The sequence below is a fragment of the Vicugna pacos genome, chromosome 7 (genome assembly GCF_048564905.1).
Source record: "Vicugna pacos chromosome 7, VicPac4, whole genome shotgun sequence".
NCBI classification, from domain to species: Eukaryota; Metazoa; Chordata; class Mammalia; order Artiodactyla; family Camelidae; genus Vicugna; species Vicugna pacos.
Window position 1 is genome coordinate 73,761,814 of NC_132993.1, and position 21,350 is coordinate 73,783,163.

The following is a 21,350-nucleotide window of genomic DNA, read 5'->3' on the forward strand; positions in this document are numbered from 1 at the left end:
GGACAGCACTGGACTAGATAAATAGAAATAGGAATCTAGAGTGTCTAAGGAGATTTGCAATTTAGACATTTCCATACAACTTACTGGAAATTTTGCTAATGTGAAATGAAATTATTTTCACGTCAGTTGAACACCTACAACAATTTAATTTTTTAAAACCATACCCATTATAAAATGCTACATTTCAATAATATTTTAAGTTAGGATAGAATATCATAGTTTCATGTTTACAAGGGCTTTTAATAATAATCAATAAATTTACTTAAAAGAAAAATAATTTTTTGACCTAGCCATTCTGAAAATACTTATTAGTTGGATTTGGACTGAAATATTTAGTTATTATGGAAATGAATGAGGAAAAGGGAGACTCAGGTTTCCTTACTCTTAGGAAGCGCTTTGAACAGCTGATTAGACCACTGGATTGAAAGCCAGAACACTGAAACAATTGTAGAAAAGAACGTTTCATAATAATAGTACTATTTCAGGTCTGTGGGCTCACAGCACACATCTCTAGAGTGTTTCCATGATGACAGCTCATTATCCATCTCAGCATGTTCTAACACCCCTTGGAGAATATATGTGCTTGAGATCATTTCATTCTGTAAGTTTCCATGTCATTTTTTTGGATATGTAGAAAATATGGAAGCTGTTGCTTAGCATTTTATTCTCAGATAATGTCTAAAGTATTTGTTTAGCTTGGTCTGAAATTTTTTTAAAGCATAATTATTTGTATATACTGACTGTAAAATCTTTTGTTGTTTTGAAGAATATCTTATACCCACAGGGAAAATGAGACCTAGTAATTATTGTTGCAAAATGAAAGCCAGATTTGATTTGAGGTTCTAAATCTCAGTTTACTGTCCACAGCAAGCACATTTCTTTAAAATCTCACCTTCTGAATGTACTTTATTTAAAAACAAAAAAAGAGAAAAATGACCATCTAAATAGCTTAAATTACTTTGATATATGTGCAAGATGATACTTTTTACATTTCAAAAAATATGTATTACTTGAAAGAGAAAAGTTACAATATAGTTTGAGTATATTTTACTTCTGTGCAATCCAGATTTTCAGGAAAAGAACCAATCCAAATATTTTGTTAAATGTCCATACAAGTTATGAAACTATTCTGGAAAATTATGACTGCATTCAAAATAGATAGATCTCCCATACTACTGCTTGTATTTTTAAAATGTTCTTTATCAAATTATTTGGCATCATTTTTGACTTGAATGTATTTGTCATAATTATAAGGTATTTTATTAGCCTTAGCTGCACAGGATGCTCAGGTACAGAGGCAAAATTGTTAGTAGGACGTCCTAAATAATGTAATTATGAAGCTAAGTGATAACTCAGTAGTAGAATAGTGCTGTGGTTTGTCAGGTCCACTAGATTAGCAAGTATCTTAAAACAATTAAATTCAAGAAACATTCATTCAGCAACTCCTACAGCTGTGCATAATGGAATACTATCAGTAGACAGAGGTAATTATGCCATCACCAAAGGAGTGTGTTAGTAAGAAACAGTGAATTTATAGTCAGTCCCTTTGAATGGACAGCTCCATGCAAAGGCAAGAGAACCAGGGTGTGGAGTATCACAGAAACCAAGAGTAGAAATCACTTCTGGAGAGATACCTTTTCTTGTTTAGAAACAAAAGAAATCAGGGTTCTGACAGGGTTTGTGTCAACAAAAAATGAGACAGAAATCAATCAAAATGAACAAAGAAAAAAAATGGCCATTGGATTTGACCATTAGGATGTCATCAGTGACCTTAAAGAGAGCAGTTCAGTAATGCCAAGAGATCGGAAACCAGACTAGCAGGAGTTAGTTAATGATGAGAGAGTAGAGACTTCACTAGAGACCGCTCGTCCAAGAAAGAAGTGGTTGGGGAGAGCAAGTGGATATTAAGGATGGGGGAAATCTGAGTTTATCTGAAGGCTTTAGTTATTTGAAGAGAATCAAACGGAGAGTGAGAGAGAGCATCTACTGTGTCTAAAATGTGACTGGCCATGTTCACATTACCAAAGGTATAAAGAAAAAAAAGGAGAGAGAAGGGATTCTTCTAAGGCAAAAATGTATTAGTTATTTATCTGGTAATGTTAGATTCAAGCAATAAAAACCTCTTAACTCTTGTTTAACTCATTCTGTATCTGGAGTGCGTAAGAAAATCCAGATGTCAGGGACATATTTAATAACCACCGTTGATTCTTGAGTACTTTCTCATGCTGTCTTTCCTGGATCTCTTTACAAGGAAAAGCCAAAAAATGTATACTTTTTCCAGCAGGAAGAATTGAATGAATTCATCCTCTGGGCCAAACTATGATAATAAGCCCATGGTGCTTATGTTTAATTAAAACATGAAAGGGGATTCAAGTACCAAAATTTAATTGACATGTTTACAGCAGCATTCTGTGCGCCAAATTAATCCATAAAAATGGCATTCTTTGCATTTTTGAAGCTTGGATCCAATCACCAAATTTAATCATTTGTGTTCAGCCACCCATCCTTTTGCCTGAAACTGTGCACAAATCCATGTCTTTCAAAAGCTAGACCAAGGTTACATATAGCATATGAAGCCTCCAGGAGTCAGTGCAAAAAAAAAAAGAATCAGCTTTTGAAATACTGCTTTTCTTTATTATGAGAGAGGTTGCCCTGCTACCTGGATGTGGCCACCATTTGCTATATTTAAATATATTACCTTCTTCAATATTAATGGAAGCCCAGGATTAATCCAGACTTGTAAATTGCATTCCCATAGTCTGCCACAGTGGTCATGTGAAGTCCCTTCTGGGACGAGTATCTTAATATGCATTATTTCGTAATGCCTGAGGATCATGGGACCCAACTTCTAAGGAACAAGCAATACTGGCCATGGGTAGCCATTGAACACCAATGTCCAAAGAGTCTACTGGCTCTTCTCAGTCCACTTCACAACCACTGCCTCATCTTGATTTGCACCAAGCAATGCCTTAGAGTACACCTGAAAGTTCTGCAAAAAGTGCTGAGGGAAAAGAATATAGGAAAAGAGCACAGAAACAGAAAAAATAAGAAAGAAGAGAAAAAAAAATATTGGTGGGGGCATGATTGAAGTTCTTGACTTAACAGGGGAAGAGATAAAGCATGATGCCATCATTTTGAACATGTCATCAGGCCAGAAGAGCAGCTAAAGGAAAGTACCAGAAACATCATCTTTCAAGACGCTAACAAAGCAGGAAGGAAAAAAAGTCATGCTTCCAGCTTTTTGCATATAATTTTAGGTATTTTTTAAAGCCAGTCTCAAATGGGTGGGGGAAGAAAGAAACCAAAGAAAAATTATCTTTCTAAAAGCTCTTATTTTCCTTAAACAGCAACCAAAAACAAACAAACAAAAAACCTCTGCCTCAAGGCACGATCTATCATTTAAACTTTTTTTCTAATTGACTATTTCTCTGGTTTCCATGCCCTGCAGCCTGTGAGTTTGTGTTCAAAATTAACAAAGAAATAAAAAGTAAATCACATCTACAGGACAGAAATAGACTCACAGACAGAGAATATAGACTTGTGGTTACAAGGAGGGTGGAGGGTGGGAAGGGATAGACTGGGATTTCAAAATTGTAGAATAGATGAACAAGATTACACTGTATAGCACAGGGAAATACACACAAAATGTTATGATAACTCACAGAGAAAAAAATGTGACAATGAGTGTGTATATGTCCATGAATGACTGAAAAATTGTGCTGAACACTGGAATTTGACACAACATTGTAAAATGATTATAAATCAATAAAAAATGTTAAAAAAAAAGTAAATCACATCTGCAGGCACACTTCTCTAGTGGGTCTCCCATTGCCTCTCTCTACTTGCTCATGTACTGTGAAGCTGGCCATCTCTGCCTGAAAGAATGGAGAGTGAAGATGACATGGTTGGCATATATCACCCTGTATTTGAAATCAGAGTGGTCAGAGCAATAGTCTGGAGATTGAAATGTCCCCAAAATGCACAGAAAGAGGGGAGGAGGATCTGTGTCCTGCTCACAGCTTCAGACTTCTCCAGAGTTAAAAAAATTAACTAGCAAACATCTGTATTTTTTTTCCTAAATAAAAAGGAGTCCTGAGTCATTCATTAAGGAAAAGCTTTCCAGTTGCCCCCAGGAATCACAGTATTCTCTGACACAACTCCCTTCTACCTTGGCACATCTCAAAATTCCATTACTGGCATTGTTAAAATTTCAGCATTTCCTTGGGGGAAAGTTTTACTCAGCAAATAAAATGGATCACACAGTAAACTCCTTTTAGAGCTCCTCATGCAATATGGATTGGTGCAGAAGCCATTGGAGGAACAATTTCACTCTTAACATACTCACCAGCCGTGCAAAAATGAGAGTATCTCTGAGCGATGGAAAGTTCTGATTAAACATATGCTAGCTCTATCATTAATTTTAAGTATCAGAAATATATCATGCTCTCTTTGTAAGTTTTACATATAGAAAGAGTCCTCTAAGTTTAAAGTCATCTAGAGAAGAAATTGCTGTGAGCATTCGTATCATAACCAAGTTTTAGGGGTTTGAACAGTGAGCAGGCATTATCTGTCATCTTCCCATCTCCCCTCGCCTTTCTGCCTCCCTTGGGAGAGGGTACCTGCCATGATTTTGTAGGGCTGCTCCAGCTGCCTCCAGATTTCCGAAAGTATGTCTCACACCCCAATATGTGATTTTATATGTGATATTGTAGACCTCAGTATAGCTGAGATTAGAAGTCAGTTGAGACTCGTAGAGTGTAGGGCAAAGTTTTCATTTTCCTTTTATCACCCAACTCTAATTAGCTGTTTAATAGGAACTGAATTCTTCTGAGTTGTCTTCTTTAAAATATTAATGCCTGTACAGTTTGTAAAGGATGACTAATGGATGTGGAGATCCAATTGGTTATTCTTCTTTGAGTTTTGTGTTTGTTCTTGGGTGGAAAAGACTCTGGTTATATGTGCATCTGGTCACAAAAGGGCATGAAATTCAGTGTCTTGAATGATATATACTAATATACATTTGTACTTAAGTGCCTGATTCACCTTTTTTTCCTTGAAAGCACTAGACACATAATCATTTTATGCCTACATTTCAGAAGTGAATGACTTGCCTTCCACTTTTCACTGGGAATGCACAGCCCAGGCTGGAGGGCCCAGCATCACTGTGCTTGGTTTACTGTATCACGTCAGCAGCTCCACTTACTGTAGAACCTGGAAAAAATTTGCCTGGCCATCACTTACTGAGCCTTTCTCTCAACTATGACTATTACTGTATATCCAAATGGCTCAGACATAAACTTCCTGTCCCATGAGGATTCTCCACTGAAATCCCATCCCAGTTTCCAAAACCATTCTGTTTAAGCAAGGAGAATTTAGCTTAATACTTGCTTCTGTCAGTTCTAATACTTCCTTTGAACTGTTACGGCCCAGAGATCACTAAGTACTTCTTAAGCAAAGGATGACATTAATAAGTATTCCCCCAAGTTGCTGATCATTGCTTGACATCCTAATAGTGGCCGTGAAAGTATGCACAACCCAGACGTGGTTGAGATGTTTTCCCCTGAGGAAGGTTCAAAGGGCCAGGGGCAGGGAGTAAGCTTAAATCATATTTAAATCATATTATCCTTAAAAAGGCAAAAGGTTTCTTATTTTTGTTCTAGGGCTGAAAAAAAATTACATTCAGAAGAGTTTCCTGGCTTATTTTTAAAGTACATTTCTGTTCCTCCAGCTAACTGCAGAAAAGTATCCCTTTTCTAGTTTTTTTTTGAATATGCTCATGAAGTCAGTAGTGAACCTACTAGTGGCTTCTGTATTTTAAAATGCTTTGGGGGATAAGAGTTCACTTAAACCCAGGCAAATTTCTACCCCTAAGTTACAAAAATCCTAAAGGAGTTTGTCGAAAATTAAAACTTAACTCAAACCACAACAGAGCAAAGTTTAAATTTTATCCTTTCTAATTTTCACAAGATTTTAAAAGAGACAACTTCTATTAGGTGTAAGTATATCTGTCCCCACTCACCGTACACACACACTAAACAGGACACGTCGTGTCATAAACAGCTATTAGTAAGTTATTAGGTAGTACTTTACCAGGTAGTTCCAGGGTGTTACCATCTGTTCTCTCAAACGTGTAAAACAATTGTTCTAGTCACAGTAACATCCCCGAAGTGACAGCCAGTCTTCTTGAGGGCAATCTGTGTTTTCAGGAAAATAAAGAATTACAGAGGCATCATTTTTTTTTTCCACTCAGAAAATTCACGTGCTCCTTCTGCCTATGGTCATACCCTAGTAATGCCCTTGGCTGGTCACTGTTAATCCAGAGACCACCTAACTTTGGAATGCCTACTTTTTTGTTACCATATGTATTTTTTTTATTCTCTATGCTCTTCACCAACTCTTACAGCACTCGTATTAATCACATCCAAAAAATTAATTTATCATTGGTGTGTTCAGTTCCTCAGGGGGTGGGGAGAAGGCAGGATTCATTACTCAATGGGATCTCCTTTATGCCAGGTCCAGATTATAAGGAGCTGGATGTTCACCTTCGCAGGATGGAGTCTGGATTCGGCTTCAGAATCCTTGGGGGAGATGAGCCTGGACAGCCTGTGAGTTGACTCTTCTTAATTTCCACACTTTGGGTTATGGTGTGTGTGTGTGTGTGTGTAAATATCATTCAGTATGGTATCTAAAAGGAAATCTTTTAGTACTCAACATAAAAATTTTTGAGGTTTGTTTTACCTCAAAACATGCCAGTGCTTCTGTGCCAATATATCATCATAAATCAACGCATAGTTCATTAAGAGAAGGGCATTACTCTTTTTAACAATGGACTGGATTCCTCTTGAATATTTCAGTTATTTAATCGTATCGGACCTCTGTTCTCTGGGCAGGAGCTCATAGATAAACGTGCAGTATGGCAGAAGATATATGTGAGGAGATGATGCAGAACAGCAAAATTGTCTGTGTTTTCAGTCAAAACTGCAGGGGAGAGAACACATAGGGGTAGACACGTAAAATCAAACATAGTCCTGCAGAATCTCAGCCAGATTTGAATTAGGGGATTACCGTGAGAGTGTGGGTGTTCATGAAGTCAGCTTCAGTTGGCACAATGTTGAGAATTTGGAAAGGACTCTGGAGAAATTGTATATATTTGTATAAATATATTACATATAAATTATATTTGTAAATTATTGTATGTTAATATATTGATGAATATGCAGAAAACACAGCAAGTTAGACTTATGAGCATGTATTAACATATCAGCCATAAAACACTCATTGTAAAAGATGTGTCTTAAATGGTACCCAGTGTGACGAAGTCAAGTTTACAAAAGGTTTGAATTAATGACACCCCAAACCAGCTGAGGCACTGGTACCCCAACCTAGCTCTGCAAGGGACTAAAGCTCTAAGGCTCAGTTTCCTCTGTAAGATGAGAGTAACAGAAGTCCTCTGTTGCTTTAAGAATTAAAGAAGGTAACCTAGACAAAGCTCTGGATCATATTAGCGGTTGAGTAAATGTTTATCATCATCATCTCTCTTGTTGGTCGATTATTCGAGAAAATAAAACTGAACCACTGACAGGCAGATATCTTCAGGAGGGGAAAAAAAGTTAATCTGACATATTAAAGGAATCTGTAAAGGTGTGGTCGGCTCCACCCTGTGGCATAAGCTATCAGGTGCTCACCACAAGTCTCCTTATTAGCACAAATTCTCAGGTACAGTCCAGAACTGTCTTATTGCACAGCCTTATTCTTAAAAGATACTGAATGAAGGAAACAAAACAAAATCGTATCCAAAATACAATAGCAACTTAAGATGATCTTCATAGCATTTTGTGGGACAGTGGGCACTCCTTGCTGAGACTTTTGTGGAGGATTTATGAGTAAATCCACCAGAATCTATTGCACTTATACTAACATGATGCCTCCAACTTGCAAACTTCAGAAGTCTCCACCAGAAAGATGAGCCTGTTTGTTCTAGAATGCACTGACTGACATGCCTTTAAAAAAAAAAAAACCTTACCAATCTATGAGCACCTTGAAAACAAGGGCCATGTTTTGATGGTGTTTGTGTCTTCCAAGCCTAGCATAGAGTCTGTGACACAATAAATGCATGTCAAATGGAATTGAAGAGAGTCTTCCTCACCCAGCCAAAACTGTAATCTGAGCTTCTCAGAACAATAATGATCTGAAGTTTATATATTTTGAGACCTCTAAGTCCTGCAGGCTCTGTGGAATTAAAATGGCCCAGTCCTGGAAGCAGGGATGGTGTCCTGGTAGCCCTACACCATGCTTTGCTTAGCTCCCCCAGCTAAACATTGCTGTGCATCAACTAATTTCACATTTAAAAAAATTTAGAGTCCCATCTCCTCTTGAAAATACATCTAGCAACATCAGGCTTGCCTTCCTCCATGACAACAACTGGGGGAACTCAGCAGTGGTCCTTTTTATACTGAGTGTGGGCACAGTTCCCAAAACTGTCTAATGCCTATGTTATTTATTGTGTCTTCCGTGTTTGAGATTCCCATCCCAGAGGATTAGATTTAAAGAAATCAAGAAGATGAATATTTTGTTCTAAAGGAATCTTCAACCAGAGTCAGATCATGGTTTCTGCGGTCCCTAAGCACTGAAAATTTGATCAGGTCCCTTCTCTTATATATAAACACAAGTGAAAGATTAAACTATAATCAATAAGTCAACGGAGATACTAAATGACACAGTAGAACAGCTGGACTTGGTTGATATTTTTAGGACATTACATCCCCTCAAAAATGGAATATACATTCTTTTCAAGTGCACATGGAACATTCTCTAGGATAGATCATGTACTCGGGCACAAAAGAAGCCTCAACAAATTTAAGTGGATAGAAATTATTTCAAGCATCTTTTCTGACCACAGTGCCATGAAACTAGAAATCAACCACAGGAAAACAAAGGAGAAAAAAAATGACAGCATGGAGATTAAACAAGATGCTACTAAAAAAACCAGTGAGTCGATGAAATCAAAGAAGAAATTAAAAAATACTTTGAGACAAATGACAATGAAAATACAATCACACAAAATCTATGGGATGCAGCAAAAGCAGTCCTAAGAGGGAAGTTCATAATGATAAAGGCGTTCCTCAAAAAAGAACAATCTCAAGTAAACAACCTAACCTATCACCTAAAAGAATTAGATAAAGAAGAGCAAACAAAACCTAAAGTCAACAGAAGGAAGGAAATAATAAAGATCAGGAAGGAAATAAAATAGAGAGAAAAATTAAACTGTAAAGTAAATGTAAAGGGAAACCACAAAATTTCTATTCTTCCTATAATGCTTTCTTCAATATAGTCTTTGAAATATAAAATTCTTACTCTGCTGGACTCCCCAAACCCCAAGGGCTCATGCTTTGTCTGCTGTGTGGGTAAGTGAGCACCATTCACAGCACCATATTCTCTTCACCGTCTCCCCCTCTTCGGAGGTGGAAGAGATTGCATTGACTGAGACAGGAAAGGCATGGTGTCAGCTGGCTCAGGAAGGGAAGGGTCTAGCTAAACTTGGCCTGGCCAGAAGCAGTAGAATTGTTACTCAAATGGAACACATGTTGTTCAGAATGAAGTTCAAACTCCCAATTTATTTGCATTTAGTAACTACTATATTTGCAGATACTAACTACTATATTTAAAATAGGTAAACAACAAGTTTATACTGTATAGCACAGGGAACTGTATTCAATATCTTGTAGTAACCTATAATGAAAAAGAATATAAAAATGCATATATATGACTGAACTTTTATGCTGTACACGAGAAATTGACACAGCATTGTAAACTGCCTGTACTTCAATTTAGAAAAAAAAAAAAAAGCTCAAGCGTGTGAATGTAGCCGTGGTCACCATACAGCCTCAGGACAGCTTTCTGGGTCAGTACACAGGTCACCAACCCTTCTGAACACTGACTTTGCACTCCCGAGTGTTTTCTCCTGCATTGTGGGCAGGCATCCAGAGTTTATAAGTCTCCTCAGATTCCGTGTTTGCTGGTAATCCTCATTATGTTTATTTAGATTTATTCTGCTTTATTCTTTCATTTGCATGATTTAAAACATACTTGGGGTGCAAGTTACAGTTTTGACGTTTAAGCCATAAACTGGAAGCCTTAATCTCCCTGAAGCAAGCAAAGTCACAATATAATGTCTTGAAGACCAGAATGTTGCACCTCAGAAAGACCGTATCAGGAAGAGTGAGTCTGCTGTAAAGGTCTCCCATCCTTTCCTTCCTGCTCCCCTCCAGTGTAAGCCCAGGGATAACACACAGACAGAGCTTGCTAGCCTCACTTAATTTCTGATGCACTACAAAGGGAGAGGCGCGTCAAGGTGACTTAGTCCCTAACCCCAGGAGGTCTCATAAATTACATCAAATGGGTTTCTGCCTCAACGTAGACGAGATGGTATTGACATCTCAGGGTGCACACTAAACACGACAACATGGCTTTCAGCAAATAATGAACAGCAGGACTCCAGCGCAGACAAAGCGTATAGGCATTTTTCCTGCAAGAGGAAATACTTTTCACAGTTAAGTAACAATAGAAATAGAAAGAAATAAAAAAAAAATGCCACAAAGGAAAGAAAATGGGATCCCCAGCTGTGAGCTGAAAAGAGATGGGAGGTGTCAAGGTGGAAAGGTTTGGAAAACACTGTGGTCGAGAAAGGCCCGTGTGGAGAAAATCTTCATAGAAAGAGAGAGGTGATGCTAGACACAGGCCTTGGCACGCGAGTCTGGGGCAGACTTGTGGAGGAGTTCCAGAAGGCAAGAGCCTGACTTCTGCCGGCCACCTTAGCAAGTTGCCCGGGCTGTAGTGCTGGCAGATCAGACCTGCTGGGGGTAGACTGGCATTAGGTAGTGGCCGAGAATTAAATTAAATTAAATTAAAAGGATTGCAAAGTTGGTTTTGGTTTTGTTTGTTTCTTATTTTTGTTCTCTTTTTTGTGTTAGTTTTTTCCTCCGTGCTTACTGGGATATCAGCCACTTGAATGTGAATTGCTGTTATTTCATATCAAACATTTCGTTTTGTTCTGTGTCCTCACAGCCTATTAGATTAGAGTTATGGAGTTTTGATTCTTTTGATTTTTAGACAAGGCAGTTGGAAAGACAAGGCCGGGTCAGTTGTTCGGGATGCCAGGGAGTGGAGGGGCAGTGTCTTTCTTGATCTGTTCCCCACAGAGCTCCTCCTTCAGGTCCAAAGCATTAGAGGCAGGATAAAGAGCTCCTCCAAGAGCCATGAGAAAGCTGATGAGCAAGACTGAAGGCCCCTCAGATGTTGAAGGATCCGGTGAGGTGAGAAGGGAGGTCAGTGTTAGCTGGGAAGGCTCACCGTCAGGGTAGCCAGGGGTCAGCAAGACCAGAAGGAAAATGTAGCCTGATGGGTCAGGGAGCCTGGACCATGCACTCTGGGCAAGTCCCTCTGCGGACGTGGAAAGTGACCCTTGTAGGAGGGAGCTGAGGCCAGGCACTAGAGGGAGAGTCTCTCAGTGGACTTGGAATGTGACCAGTGGGACCATGGAATCTGTGACCACTGGTTGGAGTGAGAATGCTCAGAACCTTGGCACTGAAGGTGTTTTTGAGCTACAGACCAGAAGCACCCAGCATCTCCTGGGAGCTTATTAAACATGCAGATCTCAGGTTCTACCCAGGCCTGCAGAATCTGACTCTCTGGGTAGGTGCAGAGCTCTATATTTTAACAAGCTCATCGTGTGATTCATGTGTTCATCCTAAATTTTGTAACTACTGACTTTAAGGGTCAGATATCCTGAGACATGTCTTCAAAAGCTTAAGTGAGCATGAGGATATATATATATGGAAGTCAATATGAGTTACAGTGCAAGAAGGAATCAGATTGTCCAGTCCCAGGCAGATAGGAAATAAACTAGTCATATGTGTCAAGTGTATAAGGTATTTTCAAATTTAAAAAAAAAAAAAGCTGGATTTTTTTCCCCCGTGAATAGACATATAGAGCTAGCTGTGTGTCAGCAGTGAAACAGTGCACAAAGGTGCAAAATGGCCAAAGGCTAAGGAACAAAAGCAGCATGAGAACCAGAAGCAGTGACAGGCACATGATCAGCTATGGAGTACCAGCAAAGGCAGCCATTCCTGAAGGAAGGGGCAAGTGTAACTCACATATGCAAGCTCGTGGACAAGCAGCTCTAATGCCTCCTCCAGGTCACCTCGCTCAGCTCAATTCCAGTTTATTCATAACTGTGGCACCCTTTTTTTGAATCAAGGTGAGGGTGGATTATACAGTGTAATTACATAACTAGGTATATACATAATCATGTAATACTACATAAGAAATTATATTGAATACATTGTTTATTTGGAAATAAATGTGTAAGATTTGATAGAGCAAACTAAAGTTTGAAGATTCAAGCTTCAAGTTAAAAAAAAAGTGTCCAGTGAACTTCAGTTTTTGCTCAGATGTCAGCTTCTTGGTGAGACCTGCTCTAACCTGCCCTAATGCCAGCTTGGCCTCACGACTGTCACCCACCCACCCCAACCTCGCTCTAGTTTTTCCATCGTACCTGCCTGCTAGCATACAACATAATTTACGGATTTATTACATATATTACTGTCTAGCTGCTGAAACGGCTCTACAGGACAGAGATTTTTGTTTATTGCCCACTGTTGAATTCCTAGCACCAAGAAGTGTCCCTCAACAAATATTTGCTGGATAAATGAATTAATTAGTGAAGAGACTACTTCGTATCACAGCAGTACAGTAGAAAAACAGATGTTTTGCTGGGATTTTCCTTTTAATGGATGATATTTAACTAGTAACATAAAAGATAACTTCAAGAGTATCTGTATACTGTATGTTTGCTGTTTTCCTCCAGCAAGAGAGGAATGAGAATTTCCCTGTGTGAAATTTCATTTTTACTATTTTTGTAGAGGGCCCAATTTGCAGCAGTAGCTCTCTCAGTTGTAACCTATTTTTTTGGTTCATTTTCATCACTTAGTTATAGCTTAAAGTTGGTAATTAACCAGCCAAGAAGTTCACTCTTTCTCTGTAACTAGCTATAAACTCTCCCAGTAAGGCATACAGGAAATCTAAATGTTGAAGCATTTTCTTTGGACTAATGCAGGTAGATGAAGCTTTTCATGGGGCAGTGGAGAAACATAAACATTAATTTTAACTGGCTTTTGCACAAAGCACTTACTAAATCTTTGAAGCACTTCTTAGTGGATTGAGTCTTTTGAAGAAAAGATTGGAACATCTTTAGAAGGAAATTCATAAATTCTGATTGTCATGGCAGTAACGGAAAGTGGAGAGTGTCAGAAGCTCGGCTGACTGCTGGGCTATAGCAGATGGGCACAGCCCCGCCAATCCAAGACGGGAGGTGTGGTGTTCCCTGTGAGAGCAATAATGAATCAGTCATCAGGGCACTAATATCCCAGATGGAAACAAAGCTACTTCCCACCCATCCCACCCAACCCAGAAATAGGGAAAAACAGCTGTAGTGGTGGGGAATTTTCATTCTTTTGAATAAAGAGAGCTATTCAGTGGACCAAGGCTATGAAGTCCTCAGGAGAAAAGAAGACTATTTGTTCTTCAGACCATAATTTTGCATGTACCTGAGAAAGCCTGAGCGTTCAGGTCTGTGGCTGTGTTGTGTTGTTGACGGGCCACACTGAAAAGTGTGACTGAGTAAGAGGGAATCGTCTGCTGCCAAACCTGAAGACACACTGCCATGGTCTCAATGGAGCAGCTCTGCAAATGAGCTGGAACCCACAGATCTGGGATTTGAAAAAAATTAGTCCCTGAAAGAAATCAGTCTGTGAGCAAGGGATCATTTTATAAAGACTTAAAATGCAACCTAAAATACAGCCACCGTAATATTTTCAGGTTAACAGTAACCACTGCCTTCAGATACTGGGAGGCTAAGCCACTTGACAAAAACTTTTCTTTTGAACTTTGTTGTCCATGAGTTAGAAAAATTGTAGGTTAAACAGCAAAACTAAAATATTTAGTGCTATTGTCTTTCCTCTGAGAAAAAAAAAAAAACCTTACTAATGGACACTAAATTGAGTGTTTCTAATGGGAAGTAGGAAGCCTTATGTTATGCCTTTCATCACAGTTCCTGGTTCAGGGAATTATAACAATACATGCATTTCCCAGATGGGTACCTCCACATTTCCTGATATGGTAGCCACCTAAATAGCAGAAGCTTTGCAGGGGACAGGCGGAACCGAGGACATCCTTTGTGCCAAGGAAGTGCTCTAAGGAAGTGTTGAAAGGAATGGAGCAAAAATCTGGAGATCTGATTTTTTATGTATGTCAGCTGACCAGGAAAAGCCAACGATGAGTTTTTCTTTGTTTTGTCTTGTTTTCTCCTTACCTCCAGCTTTTCAAAGCAAAGCAAGAATTAAAAGATGAAAAACACTTTGAACCTTTATCTGAATTTAATACTGTGCAGCAGCTAGTTTCCCCTGACATCTTTGGACCCCTCACACTGCCGAGTAGAGTAAAAACTTCTCATGCACTATCTCATTCACTTTCCTAACACCTCCATAAAGGAAGTCCTATTATTTTATTTCCCTGTTTTGCAGGTGAAGAACTGAGGCTCACGGAGGTTAAAAAGCCACACAAATAAAGTGAAGCCAGGATTTCATCCCTAATTTGTTTCCATTCAGAACCCACGTATGGTTGACAATGGCGTCACATTATTTGGAGTTAAGGGTGATAACTTATGAGCCAGTCAGCTAGTGTCCCCCCAGACTTCATTGCCATCAGCAGCGAGTTCAAAACATTTATTTCTCAAAGAGGAGTTAGCCTCTTCGTTTTTTCAGCCTTTCATTTTTCATTTTTCAACTATATGCTCAGATTTGGAGCAAGGAGTAGACTGAGGGAGTGAAATCTCCCACTGAGTAACTTTATGTATGTATATATGTTTGAAACATAAATGTCCTTTCCTTCTCACTGCTTCTCCAGATTTTGATTGGAGCTGTCATCGCCATGGGCTCAGCTGACAGAGATGGCCGCCTCCACCCGGGGGACGAGCTCGTCTATGTGGATGGGATTCCGGTGGCTGGCAAGACCCACCGCTATGTCATCGACCTCATGCACCATGCGGCCCGGAATGGGCAGGTCAACCTCACTGTGAGAAGAAAGGTGCTATGTGGAGGTGTGTAACTCGAACCAGCAGCAAGAGTTGAGGGTTAGATGGTGAGATGCTTCTGTGAGTCATGGTCAGGACACTTGAAACAATGTTTTAAATTGGTTTCTATACTATATGAGGAAAAAGCCAACCTATATTCCAGATGTAACTATGATTTTGAAAGTGCGGATTTTCACTCCACGAATACATTTCCACGGTCTTTGAGGCCAACGTTTTCCATGGAGTCATTAAAAATTTCTAGCAAAGCCTGAGGCTAATTTAAGATGTGATATGTATTCTCTTTGCTTTTTGGTAGATGTGAGTTTTAAGAACATTATAGTACTAAAAAATACAGCTTTTGAAAATATTCCTCATTGTGTTTACAAATGAAGAAACCACAGCATTTTGATACCATAACGAGGCAGCTAGGATGGAAAATTAGCTTCCTTCATAGAGCCTGATAAAAGGTAACAATAAAACGATTACCCCGATTTAGAAAAATATAGCTGTACGTCACTATGAGAAAACGCCATTCGAATGGCTCCAAAGTTATGAAACAGATAAATCAGAAGTAATTATTCCCTTTACAACCATTTTCTCAGCTTCATAAAAGACTTCACCAAAGACATACATTTAAAAGTCAGCCCTCGAAGTTTTAATATGATCCAATTTATCTCTCTCTACCTTCTCACCCACCCCCCAAAAAAGGTTTATATTTGTAAGGAATATATCTGTTACAAGCATCACACTGTTGTTTATGATCTGAACACTCAGGAACGTGGTGGTTATAGTCGCAAACCTGTGCTTTGCCCCGTGAATTGTAGGGGCAACAGCAATAACAATGTTGTAACCTCTGCCCCAGTGGCCTGCTGGCCTCTCTGCTCAGTCCCCGACTGCTCCTCACACACAGTGTCAGTGGTAGACTTAGGAACGGCCTTAGAAAGAACATGAACTCCCTCGTGTTACAGACGAGGAAGCGGCCACTGGCAGCTCAGGTACTTGCCCGGCGATTGGCAGTGAGTCAGCGCCCGTGCAGAGGCATGGCGCCCCAGCCGGTGCTGCTTGCTTTATGCCGTTTTCAGTCGTCCTCCCCCACCAACCCCACGTCCAGTGAATTCAAAGACATTAGACCAACCTTTAGCAAATATCACTCCCTAACATAAGGAGTCTTCCATATGTGTTATTATCATAACACATTTGAATCCAAAGAAGGGCCACCAGCTAATCCCTGGCTGTGAATGACTAGAGAGGATAAGGTTTATTTGGCAAATTAAAAATCCTTTTCTATTCAAGTCTTCTAGAAACTAGGCCTTGAGCAAAGGTAATCACTTAAAAGGGCAAGTCAGAAGAACTGTCAGCCCTCACCAGTAGAGATGCTAGATAACTTGTATCATATGGAGGTTTTGTGCGTCTTTAGAAATTCATGGCAGATTCTTGACCCACTGAAGTAAAACACCTTGAATTATGCCTTATCCTTGGGTGAGATGCCAGTAGAGAGACAGTGTTTGCTTGACTAACATTTAACTGTCCCCCTCCCTCCAGAGTGATTTTTAATAAAAAGTTTGCTGTGCTGTATATTCTGTAACCCAAAGATAAATTAAAAAGATACCTGATTTACAAGGAAATACACTGCAAAATGCAAAACCAATGCACCAACATAATTTCATGCTACCTTTGCCACCAGCTGATTATTGCAAATTAAATTTTGTTCTAATCAACCCAAGCTATTGGAGTGTATGCCAAATGCTACAAAAAATGTGTTCTTGCAGTTTGTGGGTCTTGTGACTTCCGTGAAGCTGCTCTTTGCTGCAGTTCTTACCAACTTTACCCATTTAGGCTTTCAAGTGCGTTTCAAGTGCATTTAATTTTTGAAAATGTTCTGCTGCAGACTGCTTACTCACACCAGGAGGGTTCCCAAGTTAGCTCAGCCCACTCTTCCTTGAAAGCTTCATGAGTACCAAAAACGATTACGTTCAGCAGAGGATACTTTGATAGTAAAGTACATGCCTAGAAATAGGATGGAACAGACTTAAAAAAACAGGCATAGGAAGACAGCCTTTCTTCATGGCTGCCATTTCTCCAGCAGTGAGAAAGGGCAGCTACAAATGGATAGGATGGTGGAGATGCCACTTTAAGGGTTCTTGTTTGCATTGTTACTACACTTTCCTAAGCAAAGGCAGTGGGACGTGCAAGCCTAGCTTACGATGAGACGGTTCAAAGTGGAGGGGAAATGAGCAGTCAGCTTGTGAAGAGACAGATGAAGAGCCACAGGGTGGGCAGCGTTGCCACCTTCTCGCACAATGTAACAGAGAAAGAGCTGGGGGACGGAGGTCAGGGAGATTTTACCCTTCAGCCTTATGCTTACCTCAGTTGGTACAAATGTCCTGCCTCACCTCAGAAGACACAGGCACTGGTTTCCTAGTTGATGCTCAGGAAAAAAAAATCACTGCAATTATGAAAGATACAGACTGGTTAGTTACATGGGGTAAAAAAAATTCAAATAACACAAAAACCTGCTCCAAATGTTAAAATATTGTTTAAAACATACACACTAAGTATTGCAACATTTTCCGTTAGGCAACAGCAAGCTACGTCCTCAAAAGTGAGAAACCGTGGAGTAAAGGAAGATAATAGCCAGTGATGTATCTAGTTTTGTTTACCAGATAATTTTAGCCCATATCTTGCACCTTAAACCAGTTTTGAGAGATGTCTTATCCATGCCACCAGCTCTGGTATTTAGTTGTTTTTTTCCCCAAAGATAGAAGAGTTGCTTTAATTATTACACTGAAAATATAAATATTTATATGTTTAGTAACTCAGCTTTGAGATGTTCAACATAGCGACACATTATTTTAAATACGTACTCTTTGTCTGAGAGGAGTGTCTCTGAGGAATTTCCTAAAGCGTAGATCTAGAATTGATGTGAAAGAAACTTTTGTGACTTAATCAAAACATGTTAAGAGTCCATCTTAAAGCTATCAGCATGTTTTTTCTATCACCTAAGGGAAAGGCTAGTTCTTGGCCTGATGCGGAGAAAGGGAAAGTTTCCTTGGCTGATAGATGAAAAGTTTAGCCAGTATTGAGGGTGCTGGTGAATTCCCTGCTCCTGGTTACTACAATTTTTGTCAGTTCTAAATGCAGTTCCTTATTCTTTATCTATGAATATGTCACCCTTTGAATTAAGTTGTCTGCCTTGATGAGCATAAACCAGGAATGCACAGACTCAAATGCCTGCCTGCAGGCCAGCCCCCTACACTGGCCATGACTGTGAGCCATTCCCGCTCCATCAGGCACGGTGAGGCTGCACATGCCTCTGGACGCTCCAGCCCGCATGTCCAAGCTCTTGTCTACACACACACCCCATTGACTCAGCTGTGCTCTAAGACAAGACATGCCCATCTGTGGTGCTGTCATCCTGCTGGGGGATTGTCCTGAGAAGAGACCCAGGCACACCCTGGAAGCAGGCAAGGTCTGCTTGGTTATAGAATCCTAGAGTCCTGGTACCCAGTATGTCATCTGGAAGGGAACAAGGGCTCCAGTTGAACAAGTCCCTTTGGCCCAGCGTGCTCCTCACTCCATGGGTAAATTAGTAAATCAGGAATTTTCAAGAGACACTGGGGAGTAGTTGGAACTGTGATGACTTGCAAACTCCAAACTCAGTCTAGGGAGCAGCAGTTGCCTCACTCTAGTGGACTATCACCAAATATTTCAAGAGAAACTGGAAATCCATCTTTCTGTAAAAATCTTCCTATTTGAAAACATTGGCAATTAATCTTAACAATAATTAAACAAAGACTAGGTCAGCACTGAGCCGGAATAGTAAATGGATCTGCAGACCAAGAGCACCTGCTGGCCAGCAGTAGACTGTTTCAATCAGCACAGTGATGATTTCTAGTATGACTGGTGAGGACAAAACAGAAGCATAACCTAGAAATGAATGATTTGACTTGAGTAGATATTAAGTGACTGAATTCCGTACACCCATTTGTATGCAAGCCAGAAGGATGAGTCAGTGGTTCTGGGAGTTAGTGAGCTAAAAAAAACAGTGCATGATATTTAGTTACTTTCTGACATTTTACTATATTATTCTAAAACAATGTTGTCCATGTCCTATGCCAGAAAGGGTTGTTGGAGAAAAGAAAGTCATATTTGGGTCCAGAGTCAGCCAAGTAGAAAAATGATGTGAAGTCAATTCTATCCATCAAAGTCAATGATTGGAAGTCTTCTTAACTCCCTGATTTTAAGTATGCTCACGTTGTTACAGATAAAGAACTTTGTTCTAGAGGGTGAAAGAGACTTCCAGAAGCAATAGGAGAGTATGCTGTTAATCTGTTTGACCCACCCAGGGACCACTCACATTGAATGAGGCAATGATTTTCTTTCTTTCTCCCTCTAGAATCTGTGGCACAGAACGCCGAACCATTTACTGCAAAGACAATTTTTCTTTGTTGCTGCTTTACTGACAGCCACAGCTCTCAACCCCCTAAAATATGACAGCCAGAAAATGAGATCTCTCTTGTCACTGCCTATGACATTTAGTTACTGATTTGGTCCAATAACTCAGGGAGATTTTCAATTTAATGTTGCAGCATGATAATTGTTTGTTTTTCTTCTTCCTGACTGTCTCTAATCACTTTATTTCCAACTTGTGCGAGGACTGATAAAGGACATGTGCTTCACCAAGACAATAACAGCTTGTCTTTGCATGATATTTTCTAGTGGAGAGGGTTCATTTTACAGGCGGTTTGAAATTCTGGTAGAAAAGAGGGGAAAGCTTTGACATTGACATTTTGTTCGTTTATCACCTCGGTATGTTTCTCATAGATGAAAAACATCCACTTGTTTTATCTTCTTAAAACCTGATTAATTAAATCTTACAGAAAAATTCAAATTTAGCAGGCAATAATAAACAGCAGCCTGGGTCTTATTCATTCTGTAATTACAGATGAGAAATAAATACGTTTTTGTAAAGACCATTTTTAAATCTGAGCATGTGAGTAAATGCAGCTCTTTTTTTAAAGTATCAGTATATAACAAAACATCTCTTGTAGTCAGTGTTCTTTCTGCCTGATTTGTGAACTGACTTTGATTTTTGAAATGTAATGATTTTTCATTTCAGAATGGAATTACAGCCTACAAAGGAAGTTAAGAGCCTTCATTGGAATTTTGGGTATTTTTAACTCGCCATATGAGACATCTTTCAGAGGAGACTATATCTAGAGACCTGGAAAGAAATCATTAATTGTCATTGTTTTCTATTTTATTGTTCCTCTGTTCCATAAACATCTTTTGAGTACACTAATTAAATTATAAGAGGAAAATGAAACGGTCCTATTTCTAATCACAGTATTCTAGGGTCCTGCTTCAGTTTTTTACATCAGAATATCAAAATCTAGGTATTAAAATGAAAAAATCCTTTCTTGGATGATAGATCAACTTTCATTTTAGAAACTTGCTTCTCTTCGCTGCCAGTTTTCTATCATTTCTCCCTTAAAATATGCTTGCTTTTCCTTAGAAGTAGTGGCTTGGTTTATCTGGCTGATAATAAAGTATATTTTGTAATAATACAGAATGAAAATGAGCAAGGCCTCCAACACCTCCCTTAGAGATTTCAAATTCATCATTCCTTAGCCTGACGTTGTTGGATTTGATCCCAGAGTGAGCAAACTCAGAAGTATGGTTCCCGCCTACACAAAGTGAATTAACACTTCTAGGCTAACAGAATATCACAAAACTAAATAAAACCATGGCTTTTTAGTAAAATTATGATGTATCACTCTACATGGACATCCCTTGGGCTGTTAGCCCCAACTATAATCCTTCTACAGCCGCATTTCTCAAAGTATGGCCTGAAACCTCACCCGCATTCCTGTGCCCAGTGGTCCCTGGATCTACTAGAAAAAGCTCCTTGGGTAGACCCTGAAGATGTATGTTTTTTACAAGTTCTTTAAGTTTTATGCCCAGTACAGTTTAAGGTTCTGTCTACCTGTTTTAGGATCTTCTTTGATCAATTATTGTTACAAAAATAAGAAGCCTGATGTTTAAAACTAGGCATTGTTTTGGGGGTTTGTAGTCTTACCAAGAAGTTATACACAAGTAGGAGCACAGAGGAAGGTGATGAGGGGTTTTACCTGTGTTCGCTAGGAAGGGTGGAATGGGGCCAAGACCTAGGGGGCTCCGTAGCCAGGTCTGTAGCCCTTCAAATGCTCTTCACATCTTGTGG

At 39.4% G+C, this 21,350-nt stretch overlaps 1 protein-coding gene across 2 annotated transcripts in view; it reads left to right on the plus strand.

Annotated features, from left to right (window-relative positions):
* The window catches only part of MAGI2 (membrane associated guanylate kinase, WW and PDZ domain containing 2), a 1,098,388-nt gene that overhangs the window by 972,534 nt on the left and 104,504 nt on the right, over positions 1 to 21,350 (plus strand). For both annotated transcript variants that reach the window (XM_072965145.1, XM_072965146.1), the window contains 2 exons: positions 6,514 to 6,605; positions 14,962 to 15,154. In XM_072965145.1, the coding sequence (XP_072821246.1) occupies positions 6,514 to 6,605; positions 14,962 to 15,154 (285 nt within the window). The remainder of the gene's footprint in view (positions 1 to 6,513; positions 6,606 to 14,961; positions 15,155 to 21,350) is intronic.